Source organism: Penicillium manginii, assembly GCF_028828005.1.
Source record: "Penicillium manginii strain IBT 31320 chromosome Unknown utg000010l:1.0-1143873.0:1.0-1144522.0, whole genome shotgun sequence".
In the NCBI taxonomy this organism is placed as follows: Eukaryota; Fungi; Ascomycota; class Eurotiomycetes; order Eurotiales; family Aspergillaceae; genus Penicillium; species Penicillium manginii.
In genome coordinates this window covers 746,851-768,901 of record NW_026643111.1, presented here as the reverse complement: position 1 = coordinate 768,901, position 22,051 = coordinate 746,851, and the positions used below count along the sequence as shown (strand labels likewise).

General features: G+C 33.1%; 3 protein-coding genes across 3 annotated transcripts; 2 read left to right on the top strand and 1 right to left on the bottom strand.

Annotated features, from left to right (window-relative positions):
* Nucleotides 1–10,802: 10,802 nt before the first annotated feature.
* Nucleotides 10,803–13,441, top strand: N7533_013179 (hAT family dimerization domain-containing protein; the record flags this gene model as incomplete). The annotated part of the gene is made up of 4 exons (XM_057109829.1): nucleotides 10,803–10,863; nucleotides 11,290–11,351; nucleotides 11,398–12,841; nucleotides 12,912–13,441. 4 exons carry the CDS (start codon nucleotides 10,803–10,805, stop codon nucleotides 13,439–13,441), a joined length of 2,097 nt encoding a protein of 698 aa, XP_056953414.1.
* Nucleotides 13,442–18,003: 4,562 nt separating this feature from the next.
* Nucleotides 18,004–20,155, bottom strand: N7533_013178 (ferric reductase family protein; the record flags this gene model as incomplete). The annotated part of the gene is made up of 4 exons (XM_057109828.1): nucleotides 18,004–19,126; nucleotides 19,181–19,340; nucleotides 19,391–19,875; nucleotides 19,932–20,155. The coding sequence occupies 4 exons, from the start codon at nucleotides 20,153–20,155 to the stop codon at nucleotides 18,004–18,006; spliced, it is 1,992 nt and encodes a 663-aa protein (XP_056953413.1).
* Nucleotides 20,156–20,959: 804 nt separating this feature from the next.
* N7533_013177 (copper transporter family protein) lies at nucleotides 20,960–21,314 on the top strand (the record flags this gene model as incomplete). The annotated part of the gene is made up of 2 exons (XM_057109827.1): nucleotides 20,960–21,141; nucleotides 21,203–21,314. The coding sequence occupies 2 exons, from the start codon at nucleotides 20,960–20,962 to the stop codon at nucleotides 21,312–21,314; spliced, it is 294 nt and encodes a 97-aa protein (XP_056953412.1).
* Nucleotides 21,315–22,051: the final 737 nt, after the last annotated feature.

Here is a 22,051-nt window from a genome sequence, read left to right as displayed (position 1 = left end):
ATATAGCTATATTACTAGGGAGTTTACTATTATTTCTACTATTATTAATAACTATAGTTTTATAAGATTATTTTTCTATAGGAAAATAAGGTACTAAGGAATATAAAAAGTAAATAGATATAGTATTAGAGAATAAATTAGCCTAATAAGATAATCCTAAAGTAGAAACAGAAATAGATAAAGATATAGATAAAGAAGAGGATATAGAGTAGGGAACAGGAGATTTAGTACTTAATAGTAATAGTAATAATAATATAGTAGTTAATAGTTAATACTATTCTGATAGTAGATTCTTTAGTAAATAATATAATATAAATAATAATAGAATATTATATAGTATTAAATACTAGATATAGTTAATACTAGGATATCTCTAAACTACTATCTTATATAGTTAACTTAGTATTATTTATAAAATTCCTTCTAGTATTATAGTATCTCTAGTATACTAATTAGTAAGTGTTAATTATAAAAACTATATATATTCAGTAGATAGGGAATTTCTAATAGTCTTTTTAGCTGATATTGTAAATATTTTAATAGGCTAATCTTACCTAGGATTAACTAATCTCTACCCTTTATAATATATTTAAATATTGTTATATTCTCTCAGGGTTAAATATAGAGTCTACTTCTTATAGTAGTATTATTCTTATTTTTAGCTACCCTTTTGTTAATCAAGCCTTCCTAGGGACATTATATAAAAGATAGGAATACCTACTAGCTGTCTGTCAAGTAGATAGGTTAATTATAAGAGAATAGAACCACCACATTTATAGAGTGTAGGAGAGTAGTAGATAAAGTATGACACTATAGAGAAATAATATAACAAAGAATAGAACCCTTTATAGGTAGTATATTGATACTATAACCTTAGCAACCTTAGTAGAATATTTTATAAGGGGAAATATGTATATTGATATTAATACTATAGAATAAACGCTACTTATTCCCTTGAAACTAAATAGTAGCCTTGTTGCCAAAGCCCTAGTTACCTGACTCCGATTTTGAGATCGAAATCCCTACTACAATATATATAATACTTAGGGTATTAATTAAGAAAGTATTTAAGCTATTTATCACTAATTATAGCTATATTAGGTTCTATTTCTTAAAAAATTGATAGAGTTACTGTAGTAATCTTAAAATAATTTACTAATAATCTAAGCTTATTATTATAATTAATCTAATAATACAAAGATTCTTTTTGTATAGAATTAAGCTTGTAACTATTAAGTTCTTATTTAAATAAGAAATTAGTACCCCATATATAGTAAAGAAGCCATTGATATAGTATATAAAATTCATATATTATTTGTGCATAATTTAGCTAAGTTTGTAGGAGTGCTTTTTTATATACTTACTGAATATAGTGCTTAAATTACTTATTAGTATCTGCTTCTTTGGTGGTGTAGTGACATGACAAAGTTAAAGTATAATATTTTCATACAAAGGATTATTTGGGGGCATATTGTCATTTGGGTCACAGACCCTTGTTAGCGAGAGTCTAATTGATATTGTAGAAATTTAATATAGGGATGGTTATAGATATATATAATAAGTATAGTATATATAGCTATTAATATTGCCTAGAGTAGTTTAACTATAGCCTTAGTCTTAGTCTCCCTATAGACCTAGGCACTATAGTTAGGGTTTATTAGTGCTATTAACTAGATATCTATTGTAGATATATATATATATTATGACTTTTAGTATTTAGTATCAGTATACTAAGGCTACAACTATAGTGCTTAATAGACTATACTTTCTATGAATATTATACTATAAAACCCTATAACAAAATACGCCAAAGCTCCGGCTATAAAAACCGATAGATGACACCTAAGTGGCACCCGTGCCGACAGCTAAGCAGCACCCATGCCGATGGCCGAGCAGCACCTATACCGATGGCCGAGCGGCACCTATGAATATTACAAATATTACCGCTGCCTAGGCTATACAAGCCTTAGAGAGCGGATGTAACTATGCCAGTGCCCCGGGTGCAACTATGCCGGTGCCCCGGGGGTTACTGTGCCAGTGCCCCGGGTGTAACTATGCCAGTGCCCCGGGTGTAACTATGCCGGTGCCCCGGGGGTTACTGTGCCAGTGGCCCGGGTGTAACTATGCCGGTGCCCCGGGTGTAACTATGCCGGTGCCCCGGGGGTTACTGTGCCAGTGCTCCGGGTGTAACTATGCTAGTGCCCCGGATGTAACTATGCCGGTGCTACTGCTACCATACTTAGCAATATTGCCTAAGCCAGCTAAATATATATATAACCTTCTCCCCCCATAATCAAGACAATCAAGACAAGCAAGACAATCAATACAACATCAGCAAACATTGCAAACACCAATTTTCTTCTTTATCCAACCTTCCCTAAGCCTATTGAGACATACAAAGTATCAGACTTTCAGATCAATCTTTTTATTTATATAGAAGTAGGTATAGAAATATATATCGAAGCCCTTCTAGGGGTTACTTATCCCTAGTATTAACTACAGTATGATATAAAACTAACCCCCCTAGAGTAAATAAATATATCACTATCTACAGCTTTATCTATATATATATCTCTAGTTTCTATACTACTAGAACCTCTATTACTTATACCTCCTTCTTACTAAAGAGGTATATTATCACTATATCTCTTAATTTATTATAATTAGCCTATAGAATTTAGAGTTATTCTGATATTAAATATTATAATTTAGCTTAGAATTAATATATCTTAGGTGATAGTACTCTTAGGTAGGATACTCAGAGGTATAGTATTAATGTCCTAACCAAGGATATTATATAATTTATTATTACTATTATAATAAGTACTATAGTTCTAATAAGCTTTCTTAGTACCCTAAAGACTAGCTCAGGTTACTAAGTAATAGGGGAAAACTCTATAAAGAAAAAAAGAACAATAATTAAGATAAGAGATTAGAGAGATTAGTATAAGTATTATAGGAAATTAATATTAGTCTCTGATCATATAATACTAGGTAATATAATATTATAGCAGGAATAAAATTATTCCTAGAGTCTCCTTTATTAGTATAAGGTAAGAGTATAAATAACTACTAGTATAGAACCTATTTATTTATAGAAGAGAGATTAATAAAGTAGTATTAGACTAAATTTATATCTAATTTAGATATAATTATCCTATAGAATAAAAGGTTACTTTATATTATAAGTAAGTATTTTAGACTTAATTCTTTAAAGATCCTTTAAGAATTAGTCTTTATTTTATAATTAATATTTAGACTTCTTTCCTATTTCTTACCTAACTAATTAGTATTAGTTAATATCTAAGTAACTCTTATAATTCTGATTCTTCTCTCTTTAGTTATCTAAGAAAGAGAAAATACTTATTAGTTATAATACTAATTACTTAATATTTATAAGATTATATATTAGTAGAAGAATATTCTAATAATAACTAAGCTACCCTAAATTATATCTAAAACTAGATTAATATAGTTAATCTAGAGTCTAATACTACTATAACTAGGTATAAAAACTGTTCTAAGAAATATCTATTATTAGAATTTCCTCTAGAGAATATCTTTATACTTATTCTTATAGAGTAATAATATTTTTATAAAAAATAATTAGAAAGAGAATAATAAACCTAAGAAATTATTTAAGGTTACTAATAGGTTTAAAATTATGAATATTATACTATAACAAATATACCAAAGCTCCGGCTATAACACCCGTGCTAACACCTAAGTGGCACCTATGCTAATACCTAAATAGCGCCTATATATCACCTAAGCCTACCTATAATCAAAAGAGTGGTTATAATAGTAAAAGCTAGGTGTAGCTATAATACTTGATATATATAGGACCTTCTTCCCTATAGAATAAGACAACAAGCAAGACAATTAATACAAATATTGTAAACACCATTCCCCTTCCTTATCAAACAAACTAAATACCTTTTTCTTTATCCAACTTTCCCTAAGCCTATTAGGACCTACCAAGACTTAGAGGTTATAAGCCTGGATTGCTTTATATCTGGCTTATACTATTACTACTTCTTTATCTTCTTTCATCTAATCTTTTAGGGTTTAGAAACCCTAAACTCTAAACCCTAAAACCTTAGGATTATATCAAAAATATCAAAAATATCAAATCTTGTAAAAATTGAGGTGCCTAAGCTTTTAGGTATTGAAAATTATACTATATAGTCAATTAGGGCTTATATCTTATTGATTAAGAAAGATCTAGGGTTTGATACCCTAGACCCTAATAGAATAATATTAGATGAAATCACTATTACCCCTACTAAGAATAGGAAGGTACTAGCTATTATTAAGCTATTATATAATAATAATCCTTTATTATATATAAAGGATAAGACTATTACTATTTAGGTATAGAATATCCTAAAGGAGTTATTTAACTCTAAAGGTTTTACTACTACTTTGGGTGATTTTGATACTATAGAGTAATACCTTAATAAGGTAAAATTGCTTATTAATAACCTTAAATACAAGAATATTATACTACCTAATTAGGTAGTTATTGCCTAGATTTCAAATAGTTTAGATGAAGACTATTTAGGCTTTACACAAAATATTATATAATCTCTATATAATGATCCTAAGGTATATACTATTGATTTATTAATTAAATTACCTATTGATAAATTATATAGTAAATATAATAATACTATTTATAGTACTAATAACTCTTTCTACAAACAAAATTACAAAAATAACAAAATAAGCAAAATAAGCAAAAATGATAAATAAAACAAAAATAAAAAACTATAGAAGAAATAACCTTTCAATAGAAAATTTTGTAAGAACTGTCATAAAACCAATCATAATATTAATGATTACTACTTCTTATATCCTAAGAAGTGTTCTAATTGGTGGAAATTAAATAATATGAATCAAATAGATAAAAAAACTACAAAAACAACAAGATATTGTTATTGTTAATACTATCCTATCTAATTTAGATGATTTTGATACTATACCTATTTAGGATATTAATATAGAGATTAATAATCTCCTATTGGATCTGGATAATAATGTGAGTGTTAATAATACCCCCAGAATTAATAATAATGATAAAAAGCTTACAAATAATAAAGGTTATCTAGGTAAATTACCCTATCAGATTAGACCTATTTATAACTTTTTTATTAATACTGCTGCTACTATCTCTATTATTATAAATTTAAACTATCTTTGTTATAGAAGAGAAGTAAATAAAATAGTAAACTAGGGAAAAGCACTCAAAATACCAATAAAATACAAAGGAATAGTTATGATTCAAACAAACCTAAATTACATATATATAATATATAATATACTATATATGCCTGAATTAGGTATTAATATATTAAGTACTAATAGACTAAAAGGCCTATCTATTTTCAAAGAAAATAGTATATATATATATATATATAATAGTAATAAAAATCCAATAATAAAAGGCTATAAAGATATACTATATAAAACTAATACTAATATACTATATCCTAAAAAGATATTTGATAATAAATGTTAAAATAAGCTTCTATATCTAGAAGATAAAGATACAGAAATAAATAATTAGCATAAAAGACTGTAAGATCTGCCTAAAGTCTAAGACGAAAAGATATATAAATAAAAAGTTAAATAAAAATATTGTCTATAAAAAGGGAGAAAGAATTCATAGTAATATAGATAGCCCTATAACACCAAAGAAACATATAATAATTATAATAATTATATAATCTTTTCAGATAAGCACACACACACTATCTATTTATTATATTATTAAAGAATACAAGCTAAGTAATAATAGTCTTTAAAAAGGTAAAAGCTTTAATAAATAATCAAATTAGTATTAATATAAAATAATTATTTACCGATAATAGTAGAGAATATATTAACAAACTAATAAGAAATATAACTAATAAATATAGTATTACTTATAATACTAGTCCTACTTATATAAAAGAGCTAAATAGCTTAATAGAGCGTATAAATCTTACTTTATTAAATAAGGTAAGGGCAATACTATCTAATAGTAATTGTCCTAAATACCTATGGGGTGAGGCTGTAATAGCAGCTACCTATTTATATGATAGGACACCCCATGGTGCTATAGGGTTTGAAACACCCTTTGAATTATATTATAAAAAAACCCTCTAATAATATTTATAAACAATTAAAGATATGGGGCTCTACTATCTATTATACTATTAATAAGCAGATTAAAAAGCTAGAATCTAGGTAAGAAAAAGCTATACTAGTAGGCTATACTGATTATGGCCACTATAAGCTTTATCTACCTAATAAAGGGACTACAATGATAACAAGAGATATCATAATCCTTGAGAATAAATACTATAATTTTAATAGTGTTAAGGGCAATATAATAGATATATATCCTGATAATAATTTGGATAAAAGGGTTACCCTTAAAACCCTAAACCCTAAACCCTTAATATATAGGATGAATACAAGAGCAAAAGAATATGCTAAAATATCTGAAGATCTCTTACATAAAATTGAAATTTAAATACTAATAAAAAATACTATAAATACTATAAATAATAAAAATAATAATAATAATAATATCAATATATTATATACACTATCTGATACAGAGTCAACCAAAAGACCTAGGATATTGTTGATATACCAAAGAACATAATACCTATAAATGGTCGGTAGATTTTCAAGATGAAACCCACTATAAATAGAATAACCAATAATACTGCCCATATTACTAATAGTGATAATACTATTCGCTATAAAACTAGACAGGTTATATAAGGTTTTAACCAAAAACTAGGAATAGACTTCCTAGAAACCTTTTCAATAACATGCAGAACAGAGTCATGGTATATACTATTACCAATAGCTGTTAATAAAGACCTATATATATGGTAATATGATATAAAAAACATATTTTACTGTACTGAAATTAATACTAAAATATATACTATATTACTAATTGGTCTATATAACAAAGATATATATCAAAATAAATGTGCAAAACTAAATTAGGCACTATATAGATTAAAATAATTCCCTAGACTATGGTATCAATACCTAAAATCAGTACTGGAAGTACTAGTTTTTGAGGTATTTCTATATGATGAAAGAATATATACAAATAAAAAGGATAGTTGTATACTAATACGTTATGTTGATGATATACTAGTATTACATAAAGATCTATCCTATATAAAAACCCTAAAAAATAAAATAAATATATCTATTGAATTAGATGAAATAGGGTAAATTATTACCTTTCTAGGTAATAATATAACTATTGACTATAATACAAAAAAGTTATATGTATCTCAAAATAAAATATATTGATAAATTATTAACTAAATTTAATATATATAAAAATAATAACTATAAACCTAAGGATATACCTGGTGAGCCAGGTATAAAATTATCGAAAATATTACTATAGCTAGTAATACAGATTTAAAACAATATCAAAAGGAAATAGGCTCTTAATTATATTTAGCCTAAGTAATAATCTAGGTATGACAAATCCAATATCTTGGAATAGCCAGCTATAAAAGACAGTAGCCTTATCTAGCTGTGAAGCTGAATATATGGCACTAAAAGAAGCTACAAAAGAAGCTATATATCTAAATAATATGCTTAATTATATTAATAATCACCTAAAACTGGGTTATACTGATACAATACCTATAATATTAATAGATAATGAGGGAGCAAAAAAGCTTGCTGAAAACCCTGAATTTCACAAAAGATCAAAGCATATTGATATAATATATCATTTTACTAGGAATTCTATACAAAAGAACCAAATAAAACTAGTACCAATACCATCAAAGGATAATATCACTGATATATTCACTAAAAATGTGATAAAACCTATATTTATAAATCATATACCTGAAATAATAACTAATATTTAAAGCTAACCTCTATATATAAAAAGATATATATATAAAGATTAAGGGGGAATATAAATATTATACTATAAAACCCTATAACAAAATACGCCAAAGCCCTAGCTATAACAACCAATAGGTGATGCCTAAGTGGCAACCGTGCTGACGCCTGAGTGGCACCCGTGCCGACACCTAAGTGACACCTATGCTGATACCTAAATGGCGCCTATATTGGCACCTCAGCTCACCGATATCCCACCTATGGCGCCCATACATCGCCTAAGCCTACCTATAATGAAAAGGGTGGTTATAACAATAAAAACTAGGTGTAGCTATAATACTTGATATATAGAGGACCTTCTTCCCTATATAATAACAACATAACAAGCAAGACAATCAATACAATATCAGCAAACATTGTAAACACCAATCTTCTTCCTTATCAAACAAACCAAATACCTTCTTCTTCTTCTTTCCCTAAGCCTATCAAGACCAACCAAGTCTAAGAGACTTAATAGAATATTAGTCAAGAATTAGTATCTTTTATTACTTATTTTAGAAATTCTTAACTATTTATTAAGTTAATAAAAGACTTTATTATAAGACTACTAATAGTTTAGTATAAGAACTATATTATTAATATAATTTTTATAATTATCTATTAACTTATAAAATTTATATAATTTATTCCTATTTCTACTAAGATAAATATAGATAATCTTACCCAAATTTTCTTTAATAAAATCAAGTTAGAATATAGTAATCTAGAAGGAATTATATTAGATCATAATCTAATCTTTATATTATAACTCTAGTCTAACCTATACTATTATTCTAAAATCAAACTTTAATATTCTATTACTTTTTATCTATAAACTAATAAATAAACTAAATAAATAAATTAAAATTTAGAAGACTATTTTTATTACTTTATAGATAAATAATAAGTAAAGTAGTCCTAATTATTAAAAATTACTTAATATATATATAATAATACTTAGAATAAGTTAATTTAGAGAGCTTTCTCTTAGGTCCTAGTTAGATATCTACTAAATTTCTAGATGAGAAAATCTAAGTCTAAAATTTTTAGAGTATTAAATATAATATATTTTTAGTCTATCTATTAAAGTTATAAATAATAGTTAAAAATTGAGTAATTTTACTAATATTAGAGTTAAAAAATAGTAAGGACTAAGAAGTTAGATAAATTAAAGATAAGTAATTCCTTAAAAGATAACTATTTTATATAATTAAATAGACTAGTATTACACACTTTACTAACTAGTCATAGTGAGTGGTTAGTTCTAGGTAAATAACTTACTAGTTATCCTCTATATTATTACTTGTCTATAATATCTATTACTTATACTTCTTAAGTCTAAACTTATAATTATACTATTACTATACTAAGTCTTATATAGACTTAGATTCTATAGAGTAACTTTAAAGAAGATACTAGTTAGTATACTAAGTAAGTTAGTCTAAAAAACTTCCCTACTTATAGTATATTTATTACAAGAATTAAAACTAAATAAAAAGTAATCTAAAGGTATATTATAGTAACTTAGATTAATTCATTATAAAGAACTCAATATATATACGTAAAGAATATCCTATATATATATCTAGTTCTTTCTTTCCTAGAGAGAGGAATCCTATACTATTATAAGGTTAGGTCTATTCTGTATAAATAGATAGGATACTTATTGTATAGTTATATAGTCTTTTACTATATACATATACTTTAGATATAATATAGGTGATAGTAGAAAAAACACTTATTTATATATCTTATTCTAATTATTCTTAACCTATAGTTCTAGGGATACCTTAGGTATCTGTTTTATATATATGACTTCTGGAGCTAATATATGCCCCTTTGGTTTGGTTGGCTCTTGGTGGCCTATTAGTAAGTTGTGGCCCCTTGTTGCAAGGTCTGTAATAAGTTAGTTATTTAGTTATAAGTAGACTTCGGCAATGGGTCCAAATGGGTCCAACTTTTGGACCCATACCCAACCCATGATGGGTTATGGGTTTTTTCAAAATGGTGCACCCATCCCGATGGGTACCCATGGGTTTTTCATGGGTACCCATATGGGTACAAAAAACCCATATTGTGCATAAATTTGAGGCTTGGCATGGATAATTCAGCTGACTGATTATTGTAATTTTGATATTCATGACTTCATGGCTGTATAGTTACAGTCTCTTCTCAAAATACATTTTTTAAAATCAGCAGAAGAATCTTTGAATCAAATTATTTATTTATTTCAGATCAAATTGTTAAATTTAGGTAGCAGTGGTTCTATTTTTGTAGTATGTAATGTTTTGGCTGTTTTGACGCTTAACCTTGGAAGAACATGGAGATATATATCTCTAGGAAGGTAATACATACTCCAATATAACAGGGATCAAAAATGCTTTTCACTTCAAGAACTACCAAAATCTAGAGCACTAATAAATACTCATAGAGAATAAAGTCTACTAGTATTTATTTATTCATTTTTACTATAGATACCCAGGTAATAGAGAGCTTTTAGAGACAAAGAGTCTATCTTATAGGTGGGATGGTTTTTCGCCCAAAAACTGCCCATGGTCAAAATCTTTTTCGACCCAAAAAGTGGGAAATGGGTTGGGAATGGGTATTAAATGGGTTTCTGATGGGTATTATGGGTTTCCGATGGGTTTTTGATGGGCTTTCGATATATCACATGGGCTTGATGGGTTGGTGATGGGTTTCAGTGGATCAGATCTGTGCCTATAGCCAATAAAATATCATTTCCCTATATTGCTTTTACTTATCCCCTTTTCCAGCTGGATTTAGAAGAATCTGTCTGTTCAGTCAATCTCTTTGCTAAAGGTATGTTCTCTCCTAATATGTCTCGCTTTCTCTACAGCTATTTTTCAGTTGGTGTCAATATGTCCCAAGGCCAAAGCCAGGAGTCTGACTTTCTGCCCTCTCTTTATGAGGGGGACACAGGTCAGTTAACTAATTTTACTCCTTCAAATCCTCTTATTACGCCGACAAACAGTATTCTTGGTTCTTGTCCAATTGAAGGTAGTAAGCCTGATTTTCTCCGACCGAGCAATCTTCCTCCCCCTGACTTATTTACTCATATTGGCCCCGATCGGAGAAAGGCATTTATACTTTACAACAGCATGACTCACACAGATTGGGTTGATTGGTGGCTCCAGACAGACTTTAGACAGAAAAGCAATCTCAAATAGGATACAAATCGCAATTCAGATATCTGGAGTCACTTTAATCAGATTGCCGCTTGTAAAGATGGGGCACCAAAGGTTATGTGTAAAAACTGTGCCCGGATCTTAGAGCATCCTACATCAATTTTACCAAATAGCAGAAGTCTATATAGTACATTAACTCTGTTAAAGTATCTTAAAACAGCAGCTTGCCAAAAGGTCAAGGCCAACAGAAAAGAGGATATCTCTCAGTTCCTAATATTAGAAGTATGTTCTCTATTTACTATTATTTATCTTATATTAACTATTTTAGGGCCAAACAGCTACTCAGTCATTCTCACAAACTACATGGGAGACACAGCTATTGCAGTTTCTCACCTTAAATCGCCTACCATTCCATCTTATTGAACATCCAACCTTCCACACCCTTATCCGATCTGCACGCTTAGCACCTTCTCCTCCGATGATACCTTCTGCAACAACGATTCGGCGACGATTACGAGATATTATCCAAGATAAACAACGCTCTACTCTCAAAACCCTTCCTCCTGAGTCAAAAATATCGATTGCACTAGATTGTTGGACTTCTCCCTATAACCAGGCTTTTATGGCAATCACTGGTTATTTTGTTAATGCCAACTGGGTATATCAAGAGGTTCTTCTTGGATTTAAGCCATTATATGGCTCACATACTGGTGCAAATCTAAGCGCAGTTCTCCTTGAGACCTTGACCCATCACAACATCCAAAATCGAGTCTTTGGAATTACAACAGACAATGCGACAAACAACAAAACTTTGGTGGATACAATTCAGCAAGCACTCTCTAGTGAGACCACTGTTATCCGAATCCCTTGTCTTGCCCATGTCATCCAGCTCTGTCTGAATCAGCTTCTTGATCGTCTTAAAGCTGTACCCCAAAATGATGCCGCTGAGACAAAATGGACCGATCGGCAATCGTCTGCAGCAAAGGCAAATGCAAAACAACAGAAACATGAGATTTCAGGCACATTGAACAAGGTCCGCTATCTTGCAATTTACATCCATGCCAGTCCTCAACGGCGAGAGACCTTTCTCCAGCTTCAGCCTAAAGAACCTAGGCTAGTGCCTATTCAAGATGTCCGAAATCGATGGAACTCAACCTTTTTGATGCTTCGACGTGCCAAACGACTACGCAGCTACTTTATATCATTCTGTGAGCAGTATGATTGTAAAGAGATGTTGCTTAATAATGAGGAGTGGCGTCAGATTGATTATCTTCTCTGTATTACAGAGCCTTTCTTTGACTACACTACTGAGCTGTCAAAGACAAAGGAGGTTACTACACATCTGGTTTTCAAGCTCTACAATGCACTCTTTGAGCATCTTGAGAAGTCAATAGGTCAGCTAAAGAAGAAGCGGATTCCATGGAAAAAGCAGATGCTCCAATCACTTGAAGCTGGCCGACAGAGGCTTGGTGGCTACTATTCGCAAACAGATGGTGTGAAAGGACATATCTTTGCGATTTGTACTATGGTTGCACCAGATAGCAAATTCCAGTTCTTTCAAACTGATGACTGGGAGCAACAGTGGCGTGTTGCATATCGCAAATCATTCCAGTCAGCACTGCTTCCATATCAGCAACGTCTTGCCAGAGATCAAGCCTCACCTACACCCCAGGCATCATCAAGACCTACATCAAAACTCAACAAGATGCTCAGTGGGAGCAAGACTATAGCAAAACCTGTTGGAGATGAGGCTGCTCAGTATCTTGATAGTGGTCAGTCTTGTTCTTTAACTCTTTCATAAAGAGTCTTTATCTTTAATATTCTATACTAATTTATTTCTAGACCCAGTCGAAGATGAACCACTTCATTTTTGGCGTGAGAACCAGTCTCGGTTTCCCGCAACTGCATTGCTTGCTCGAGATTTTCTTTCAATCCCTGCAACTGGTGCTGGTGTTGAGCGGCTTTTTAACACCGCGCGTGATGTCTGCCATTACCGACGCGGCCGTTTAAAGTCTGAGACTATTGAAGAAATCATGCTATTCCTGTGTGCATCAAGATTCGATCTCCAGGAGGCAGAGATGAAGCAGCTTGAGAAGTATTTTACGTTGGATGAGATTGAGATGTCAAAGGAACAGAATGATGAGAATCTCCAGGATGTTGAGATAGTTTCGATTAGTGATAATGAGGAGGAGGAGGAGGAGGAGGAGGAGGAGGAGGAGGATATTGTTGTAGCTTCTACTACTGAATTAATAGATCTTGGTGTTGAGGGTCAAGATCCTCAGCAGCCTCTATTACCAGAGAATGGGACTCAGCTACGGATGTCTACAAGGAAGCGTAAACACAGAGAGGACAATAATTTTGAGCAGTACTAGAATTTGAATAATAGAATTAATTTGAATCAATTATCATCATCATGTAGGTTCTTTTACATGTGACTAGAATACCTAAAATTACAGCTAAATTTGCATTAATTATGCAATCACGAGATTTTTCGTAGTTTGCCCTGTTTACAGCAATATGGGTACCCATATGGGTACCCATGATGGGTTATGGGTTTTGAGCTCCGACCCATAACCCATCATGGGTCGGAGATTTGGACCCAAAACCTAACCCATCGATGGGTTGGGTATGGGTACCCATGGGTACCCGTGGGTCGTGCCGAAGTCTACTGATATACCTTTAAGCTTATTAGTGCTTAAGATATTAATACCTAATTTAGGTATATATAGTACATTATACATTATATATATAAAATTTTGATTAGTCCTTATAGCAATTAAGCCCTTATATCTTATTGGTATTCTTAGAGCTTTGCCCCAGTTTACTGTTTCAGATACAGCCTTTTTATAGAAAAAATAATTTAGATTTATTATAACAGATATAGTAGCAGCAGTATCAATAATAAAATTACAAATAGGTCCAATTTAATAGGTTAATTTTTTGTTATTACTAATGATATTCAAATAACCTGTATTTGTAAGCATTTTTTTGCTTTTAGAGCTTATTGTTACACTTACTTCTTCATTATCATTAATATCAAGAAGCATATTATCAATATCTATATCCGAATTTTGATTGACCAGAAATTCGTCCGAAAAGGGCATATTTTGATCTGATTCATCCGATCTTTTTGATATATCATTTTCCCGTTCTGACAGTATAGCATTAATAATTGCTATATTACTTTGTTCCTGCTGTTTTGTAGGGTTTGGTTTATTTGCTATGTTTGCATTATTTAGACTGTTTGAATTATCATGCCACCAATTAGGGCGCTTATCAGGATATAGATAGAAGCAATTATCTATATAATAATTAGTCATATGACAATTCTGACAGAACTTACCTTAATACGGCTATTTTTTCCAAAGGTTTTTAATATTTCTGCCTTATTTCTGAGGTATCTTTTTGATATTACCTTAGTGAGCATATAGATAGTAAAATAGTATATAACAGAATGGTTGGTTGTTTGTTTGTTTTGTTTGTTTTGTTTGTCTTATGCTATATATAGCATTCTCGTCTTTACTACATGATTTATCAATAAGACATTTGACTAATATTTTAAAGGTATAGGCCTTGGGGTTATTACGTAATAATTACGTAATATTTTGAGTGAATACTAAATATTCTTCATTCAGGCTATTTAACACCCAGGCAATTATTACCTGATTAGGTAATATAATATCCTTTAATTTAAGGTCATTAATAAGCAATTTGATCTTGCTTAGATAAGCCTCCATAGTATCAAATTCGTCCAATGACGTATTAAAGAAATCCTTCAATATAAGGAATTCAGTGGTAAATCCCTTAGGGTTATATATGTCATGCAGCGTTTGCCATGCCGATATAGCACTAGTTTCATCCCTTATATAAAGTAAGGGGTTATCATCACAAAGAAGCTTAATAATTACTAGCGCCTTTCTATTTTTAGCAGGCGTTAGAGCTCCATTGGTCAGTGATATATTGCCATCTTAGGTTAGGGCATCAAACCCTAGATCTTCCTTTGTCAATAGGGCATAAGCCCTAATAGCCCACGTAGTATAATTATCGATGCCTTATAGCTTAGGCACCTCCATCCGTAGTAAGGAAGACATAGTGATATATATATCAATACCTATATATATATGAATATAATAGGTATATATAGTATGATATATATATAAGAGGTATTGTATAGTTTTAGGTAACCAGGAACTTGGTAGTATAAGATAAAAGGTTATAAAGAGAAGATTTTGTGATCAAGTACTAGGTACCAAAGATATAGTAATAAATATAAGGTAAGTCAGGTACCAGGTACAAAGGATAAAAATATCGGAGATATCTCGGAAAAAGTTCGGATATAGTTCGGAAATAAAAATATTTCCTAAATAGAAAGTAGATGAAGTTATTCAGAGATTTAAGCCAGTCCGGGCTCATAACCTATAAGACCTAGGGTCCTATAAGCTACAGAGGAGGTCTGAATAGCTTCAAGAAATACCTATTAGGTAATAGATAGAAAGATTTGATGATTGACTAAGTAATCAATAAGGATGGTGTTCAGAATAACTGAAGATGATGATGCTCTTAGATTTGTCTGGAGGGTGCAGGCCCTATATATATCCAATAGCTTCTTTATAATAATACTATATTATTTTGCTATTAATACCTCTCTTATTTGGAGAGTAAGTTTAGGTGACCTTAGATCCTATTTTGTATAGGTTTAGGCGACCTCGGGGTTCTGGATATATTAACCTAAATAGGTATAATTATCCTTATATTTAGAATATCTTTTTAATTAAACTTCTTAACTATATCTTAGTTATATCTTTAACTAAGTTATAGTTAGATTCTTTAACTAGATATATTCAGATTTATCTACTTTATTATACTATAGTTAGGTATTCTAGATACTATTATCTCTAATTAAAGTCCCTAATTTATATCTATCTTTTAATAGAAGTTTAACTATATTTTAGATATCTAGTATAAACTATTAACTATATACTATTCTTAGATAGATAGATAGATAGATAGAGATTACTAATAAGTATATAGTATAGAGGCTATATATAGTAGTAAACTACTAATAGAATAACTAGTTAGAATATCTTCTAATTATAGATTTTACTACTATAATACTTCTCTAAAATAGTATTAGATACTTTCCTTTTTTTATAGAGAAAAGATTTAACTCTTATATATCTTTTAACTAAATATCTAATATCTCTAAAGTAATTACTAATAATACCTAGTATATCTATAATATAGTCAATATTATATAATAAATCTAGAAAAAGATCTATAACTCTATAAAAATCACTTAGAAAAAAATAAAAAAGTAGACTAATAAATAATACAAAAAAGATAACTTTAAATTATATAACTAAATACTTATTACTACTAAACTATAGAAAACTAGATATCTAAGTAGGAAACTTTCTTACTAAGTCTACAGACTCTTTAAAATTATTAAAAAAAAATAGATAATACCTAAAAATTATAACTCTCTAAGAGTATAAAGGTCTACTCTATTTTTACTACTAAAAAACTACACTATAGTACCTAATCAGTACTATTAATAGGATAGATCCTTAATACTAAACTACCTATTATTAATAATAATAAAGAGAAGTATAAGGTCAACAAGATTAAGAACTTAAGAATATACTAAAGGAAGCTATAATATAGGACTAGCTAGATTAGAAATAAAGATACTACCTAGTACTACATAAGTAGCTTTAAGAATACTCCAGAGAAGCTCACCACCTTCTATCTATACTATCCCAACAAGTCTAGACCTCCTATAAGGCTCTCAGTATAGCTAGACACCGCGAATAATAACGAATTTAAGGCGGATCACAACAACGACAATACTCCGGTACCACCAGATTGACAAAGCTGAGACCTAGGACCTAGGCCTTTTAAAGAGGGAGACTAAATAATGATAGAAGCCTTCGGTGCCTACGGCACGTGACCCAGACAGCCGCTCATGTATAGATAGTTGCGATAGGAGCTTCTCTCTCTCTCTCCTTCTCTCTCTCTCTCCTTCTCTCTCTCTCTCCTTCTCTCTCTCTCTCCTTCTCTCTCTCTCTCCTTCTCTCTCTCTCTCTCTCTTCAGCTTAATACCTTCGTTCAATACTACTGCTATCTTTCAAAGTATCTGAGTCCTTACATCAACTAATAGTACTATAATGATTAAGGCTCTAGAGAAAGAGATACCTATATTTAATAATCTAGTTATACTTGATTATACTATACATAAGGAAAAATACTACTACTAGAGTTTCCCTTATTCTCTAGTATTAAAGTTATATCTTCTAAAGGTATAGAAAAATACTAAAAAAATTACACTAAATACGCCAATATCCTAGGGATTTAACTAAAATACTAGCGCAATATTGATTTAATATTTTAATATACTAAGATTGACACCAAACGCGCTATAATTACTTCTAATACTGTTACTAAAATAGCAGCTATACATACACTATTACAATATTAAAAAAGTAAGTGTCAGATTAAGCTATTATTCCAGAATAGGATACTAAGTATCAAGGATACTAATCACAATATTACTACGAGTGTGTTAAAACGTAAGAGAACTATTAAGACGAAGCTCCGCAAAGCATACAAAAAGCAGTACGGCCGATGGTCACCACTATCTCCAAAACCATTAATCTTGCCGTTGAATAACGCAGAATTAGCAAATTTATTAGATAGTCCCCTATTTAATATATACACTACGCCGTTGCATTGATATATTAGGTAGAATTGCAATAAAGTTCAATTTGGACGTTAATTCTATGTGGCCAGTACGCTCGGAATGCCACGACTAGTTCCCATTACGAGTGGTGCATACTTAAACCTCTATAAGATTCATTTTGAATTTTGTCATCATTCAATTATTTAAGAGGTCAAAATTCTGCTCGAGTTGATACCTTAACTTTACAATGAAGTATCACCACGCAAAACTCTCTGCATGTAGATACACACCTTCAGCGCCAGTCCCTTTGTTTGATCCACGTTGCTCACTAACGGTAGCAACGGTGTTCCGAACACAGCTCACCAAGCCCGGCGGTCCACACACTGCCACACCTGTTTCTCCCTTGGCATAATCCAGTAGGTCCCAGATAAGAGGCTTCAGCTGAGGCCGGCCAGACTCGATCGTGCAGCAGGGAGATCGAAACGCGTTGCCTGTTTTTGTTTGCGTTTGGGGTATACTTTTGGATGAACATGCTTCGATGTCTAAATCACCACTCGCTTGGGTGATTAGTGCGTTGGAAGCATTTTGGCGCTTTTCAATACCTAAATCAGTACAGCAACACGGCCCTTCGACTTTCCTGCAATTGCATCCTGCTTTCTTCGTTAAATATTCTGTCGGATCAAGTTCACAGGTCACAAAAATTTTCACTTCAATTTCAATTCCAACGTTGAGCAGCGATTCGGTTGCTTGTTGTAACTCGTCTGCAATCCACTCTTTGCACAAAATGGTTCTTATGACCCAAGTAAACACTATTTTGCGAACTGAAAGCCTCTGATTTTTTGACCTGTGAGCAATATCGAGAAGTATTGGTAGAGTGAATGAAACACCAGTTGATCCCGCGATGAGTAGGACGGTGTCGAATGCCGCAAAGTCGGAGTGTGATCCCCCATAAGGTCCGCCTATGAGAGAAAAATACTTCTCTTTTATTTCCTGAACAGCGTCCTCCTTTCTAGCGTTCTCTTTTTCTTGAACCCCCCGAGATAGGTCCGCGGAAGATGATTTGGCCAAGCGGAGCAACCGCTGGGTGAAGCCTCGGTGAGCTCGCAAGATGAGCACCAGATCATTATCATGGGATAAGGGAACAGACAGAATGGTCGCCGGGTGCGATTGACCAAATCCCAACTCAGGAATAGATAGAAAGACATGCTGTCCTGGACTCCATTTTTTGATCTGGGGAGCAGTTATCCGAACTTTCGTAACATCTCCTGAGAGGCTATGAAGGGTGGAGTTTGCGGGCTTTATATTATTAAAAGCGTAGATAAGGGTCCGGACCAGCCTATCAAAGATGAAGAGACCGATTCCGATCCAAGCATATATCCTATAAAGAATGAATTTGTTGTAGTTTTCAAATAATAAGTGGATAATAACATACCTTGAGCTCAAGGCCGTTGAAGGCAAATGGTGGAAAATGCCCACGACGAATCCAATGAAAGTGATTATATGTTGAACCACAAATATCTCATAACGCCAGTTGCGAATTGGAGCAGCTGCGGAAAAGACGAGCCAGAGTAAGAGGATCCAAGTAGAAAAGCCTTTTTAAATGTTAACCCAAAATATTAAGTATGGAGATCTTCAAACATACCGGTAGGAATGCAGCTATCAGTGCTAATCTCAATTTCCATCACATCATATTTTTCCCATCCATAGGCTTGAACACCACCATGAATTGTAGCAGTCAGCAGCATGACTCTTGCTACCCAGCGGTGCAGAACTTGCAGTCGCTCGTATGACACGCCTACTGCGTATCCGATCAGATTCCGCTTCCCAGCAAGGAGAAGGAGAAGTGGGAATTGAGCTATTGTGAGCCAGGCCGCGCGGAGGCCCTGTGCCTCCCAGTATTGAGCACCGGGATAGTTCCAATCGAAGAATTGCAATCCCATGATGTAGCCAAAATATATGACAATCAACAGGATTGATCCAACTGCTGGTATACGAAGCCACGAGTTTGTGGGGGTGATCTGATGGTAGGAAACTTCTCGAATCACAGCCGTGCAACAAGCTAGGAAGGGCACAACCGAGTTAAAAGGATTTCTCGATCGCGGAAGGTTTGCTGCGGCTACACGTAACCTAAACTAGGAGTCAGTAATCTAACCATGACCAACGCCATATCTAGTATAACCAACCGCAACTTCAGTAGGCCCCATTCAACCCAGTTAACCATGCCTGTCAGCACAATAACAATGACAATACCGTACCAGAAAGCTCTAGCGATGGCATAGTCAGACTGTTGCAGGGTGGTGTCGTCGAGAAGCGCAGCAAGAAAGTCCGAGGCAGCTGTATAATTTGACATGTTTAGGCCCGCATCCGTGAGGCCAGGGCCTCCAGACATATTGCTGTCCATATCCATACTGGCCGACGTGAACCTGCGCTAGAATATGGAGAAAGAAAAAATCTTTCCTGTTGATAAAGGGTGAACAGAGCCCAGCAGGGGAATCGCACCAGCCGTATTCATCAAATTAATAATCTTTATCCGAACGGTAGACCTTAGTACACACAAAGCCGCCCCACTTCCTTCCGACCCGCGCCGTCAGCCTGGGAATGACCCAAATATAAAAGCTTAGTCTGATAAAGCCTTTTCCCTTGCCGCTTCCGGTATAGCGCTGAGCACATTTGCGAGAATTCTCGCTTCCAGGAGCCTACCTGAAGTTATTCAATTCCCAGTCTTGCGGAGAGCCTTTCATCCCCGCAATAGATATTCCATGACTGGCCCGGTCTATGTCCTAAAATTTCTTTACGTGAACACTTTATGTATTCTGATCCCGAGAGCAACCTGTATTGGGATTAAAGGAGTTCTTTTTTCCAGAAGGAATAATTTCTGCCATATGTTGTGCTCCACTAGAGTTTATATTGTCGGCACTTCTCTGATTATTTACCCCCTTTAATCTGCGGTCCAATATCACATCGGTGCCTTCTCCTGAAGTTTTAAATGACATTGCCCTATTCTTTTTGCCCGCCATGCAAATGTCAACAACAACTACGAGTGCGTCTAGTACAGTGATGACATCTACTGCCTCGAACTCGATGAACATGGCTTTCAATACCGAGAATCTTTCCACGATGCTGTACTCCAGTTCGTGGATGCCCACTAGTACTGGTGGCTACGTGGGTACTTGGTTTTTTTCTCTTCTTCCTCGCCGTGGTTTGGCGAGCCATGAGCGCGAAGCTTGCCAAATTAGACGCTTACTGGGCTGCGAGAAACGCAGGATACCCCATTCTTATCAATGGTGGTCAGGATAGACCCTCACGGGAAATATTGATCCAAACATGGCGGCTGTCGGTCAATCTTCCTCGTGCGGCATTGCGAATGGTCAGCCAGGGAATCGCATATCTTTTGTAAGTTCTTATCATGCTAGTTGCTAATCAGGAAAAAAGCCCTCATCTGATTTTTTTTTAGAATGATTGCGGTGATGACGATGAATGTTGGATTCTTCTTTGCAGTGCTTGTCGGGTATTTTGTCGGTGAACTCATTTTTGGTCGAGTCAGTTGGGCTGATCATGGGAGTTAATGGAGTGGACATATCCCGGTGCTGAGCGATGTATATACGACAGGGTCTTTTGACGCTGCCCTGGTGGGAATGGTCTATTTTTTGGCCTGCAACAATGATTTAATATATGACTTGCTCGGGATCATATGCCTTTAGTATAGTATCATTCAGCTTTGGAACAGCCTTTAAATACTAGAGTAATCATATCGGGATTCTGTTGTTCATGGTTTGAAAGAGTCGCTGTGGTTGGAAGCGTTAGTTAATAGTCGCCACTGTACTACCCTGCTATGTGGGTTCGGTAAGCGCTTTGTAGATACCAGCCACAATTTGCCATTGAGGGCATCCTTAAGTTCTGTACGTCATTCGTACTTCATGTCACAGGAAATAGCCCACCGAGGTTCTTCTCCATTTAGAAAGTCTTCTCAATTTGCTGTATTAGAGCTAGTGATACCTGATGGCGGAGTAGACTTCTCCTTTCGGAATTAATAAATGAGACTCAACCTAGCCTATCTTCAATAGAACACCGTGGAAAGGGCAGACTGACCCTCCTTGGTGGCTGGTACCTTCACCGAGCAGAATGCGAATATTTCCAACAGTGCTTGAGCCAGGCTATGTAAATCTCTGGATGGAACAATTTAGATGAATATTACTTCATTCCGATATTGTCTATAATAAGAAATGGCCTAAATCGGTTACTACAATGTAATACAATGACTGGTATACTCTATAGCATGTGTAAAGGAGAGTATAACAAAATC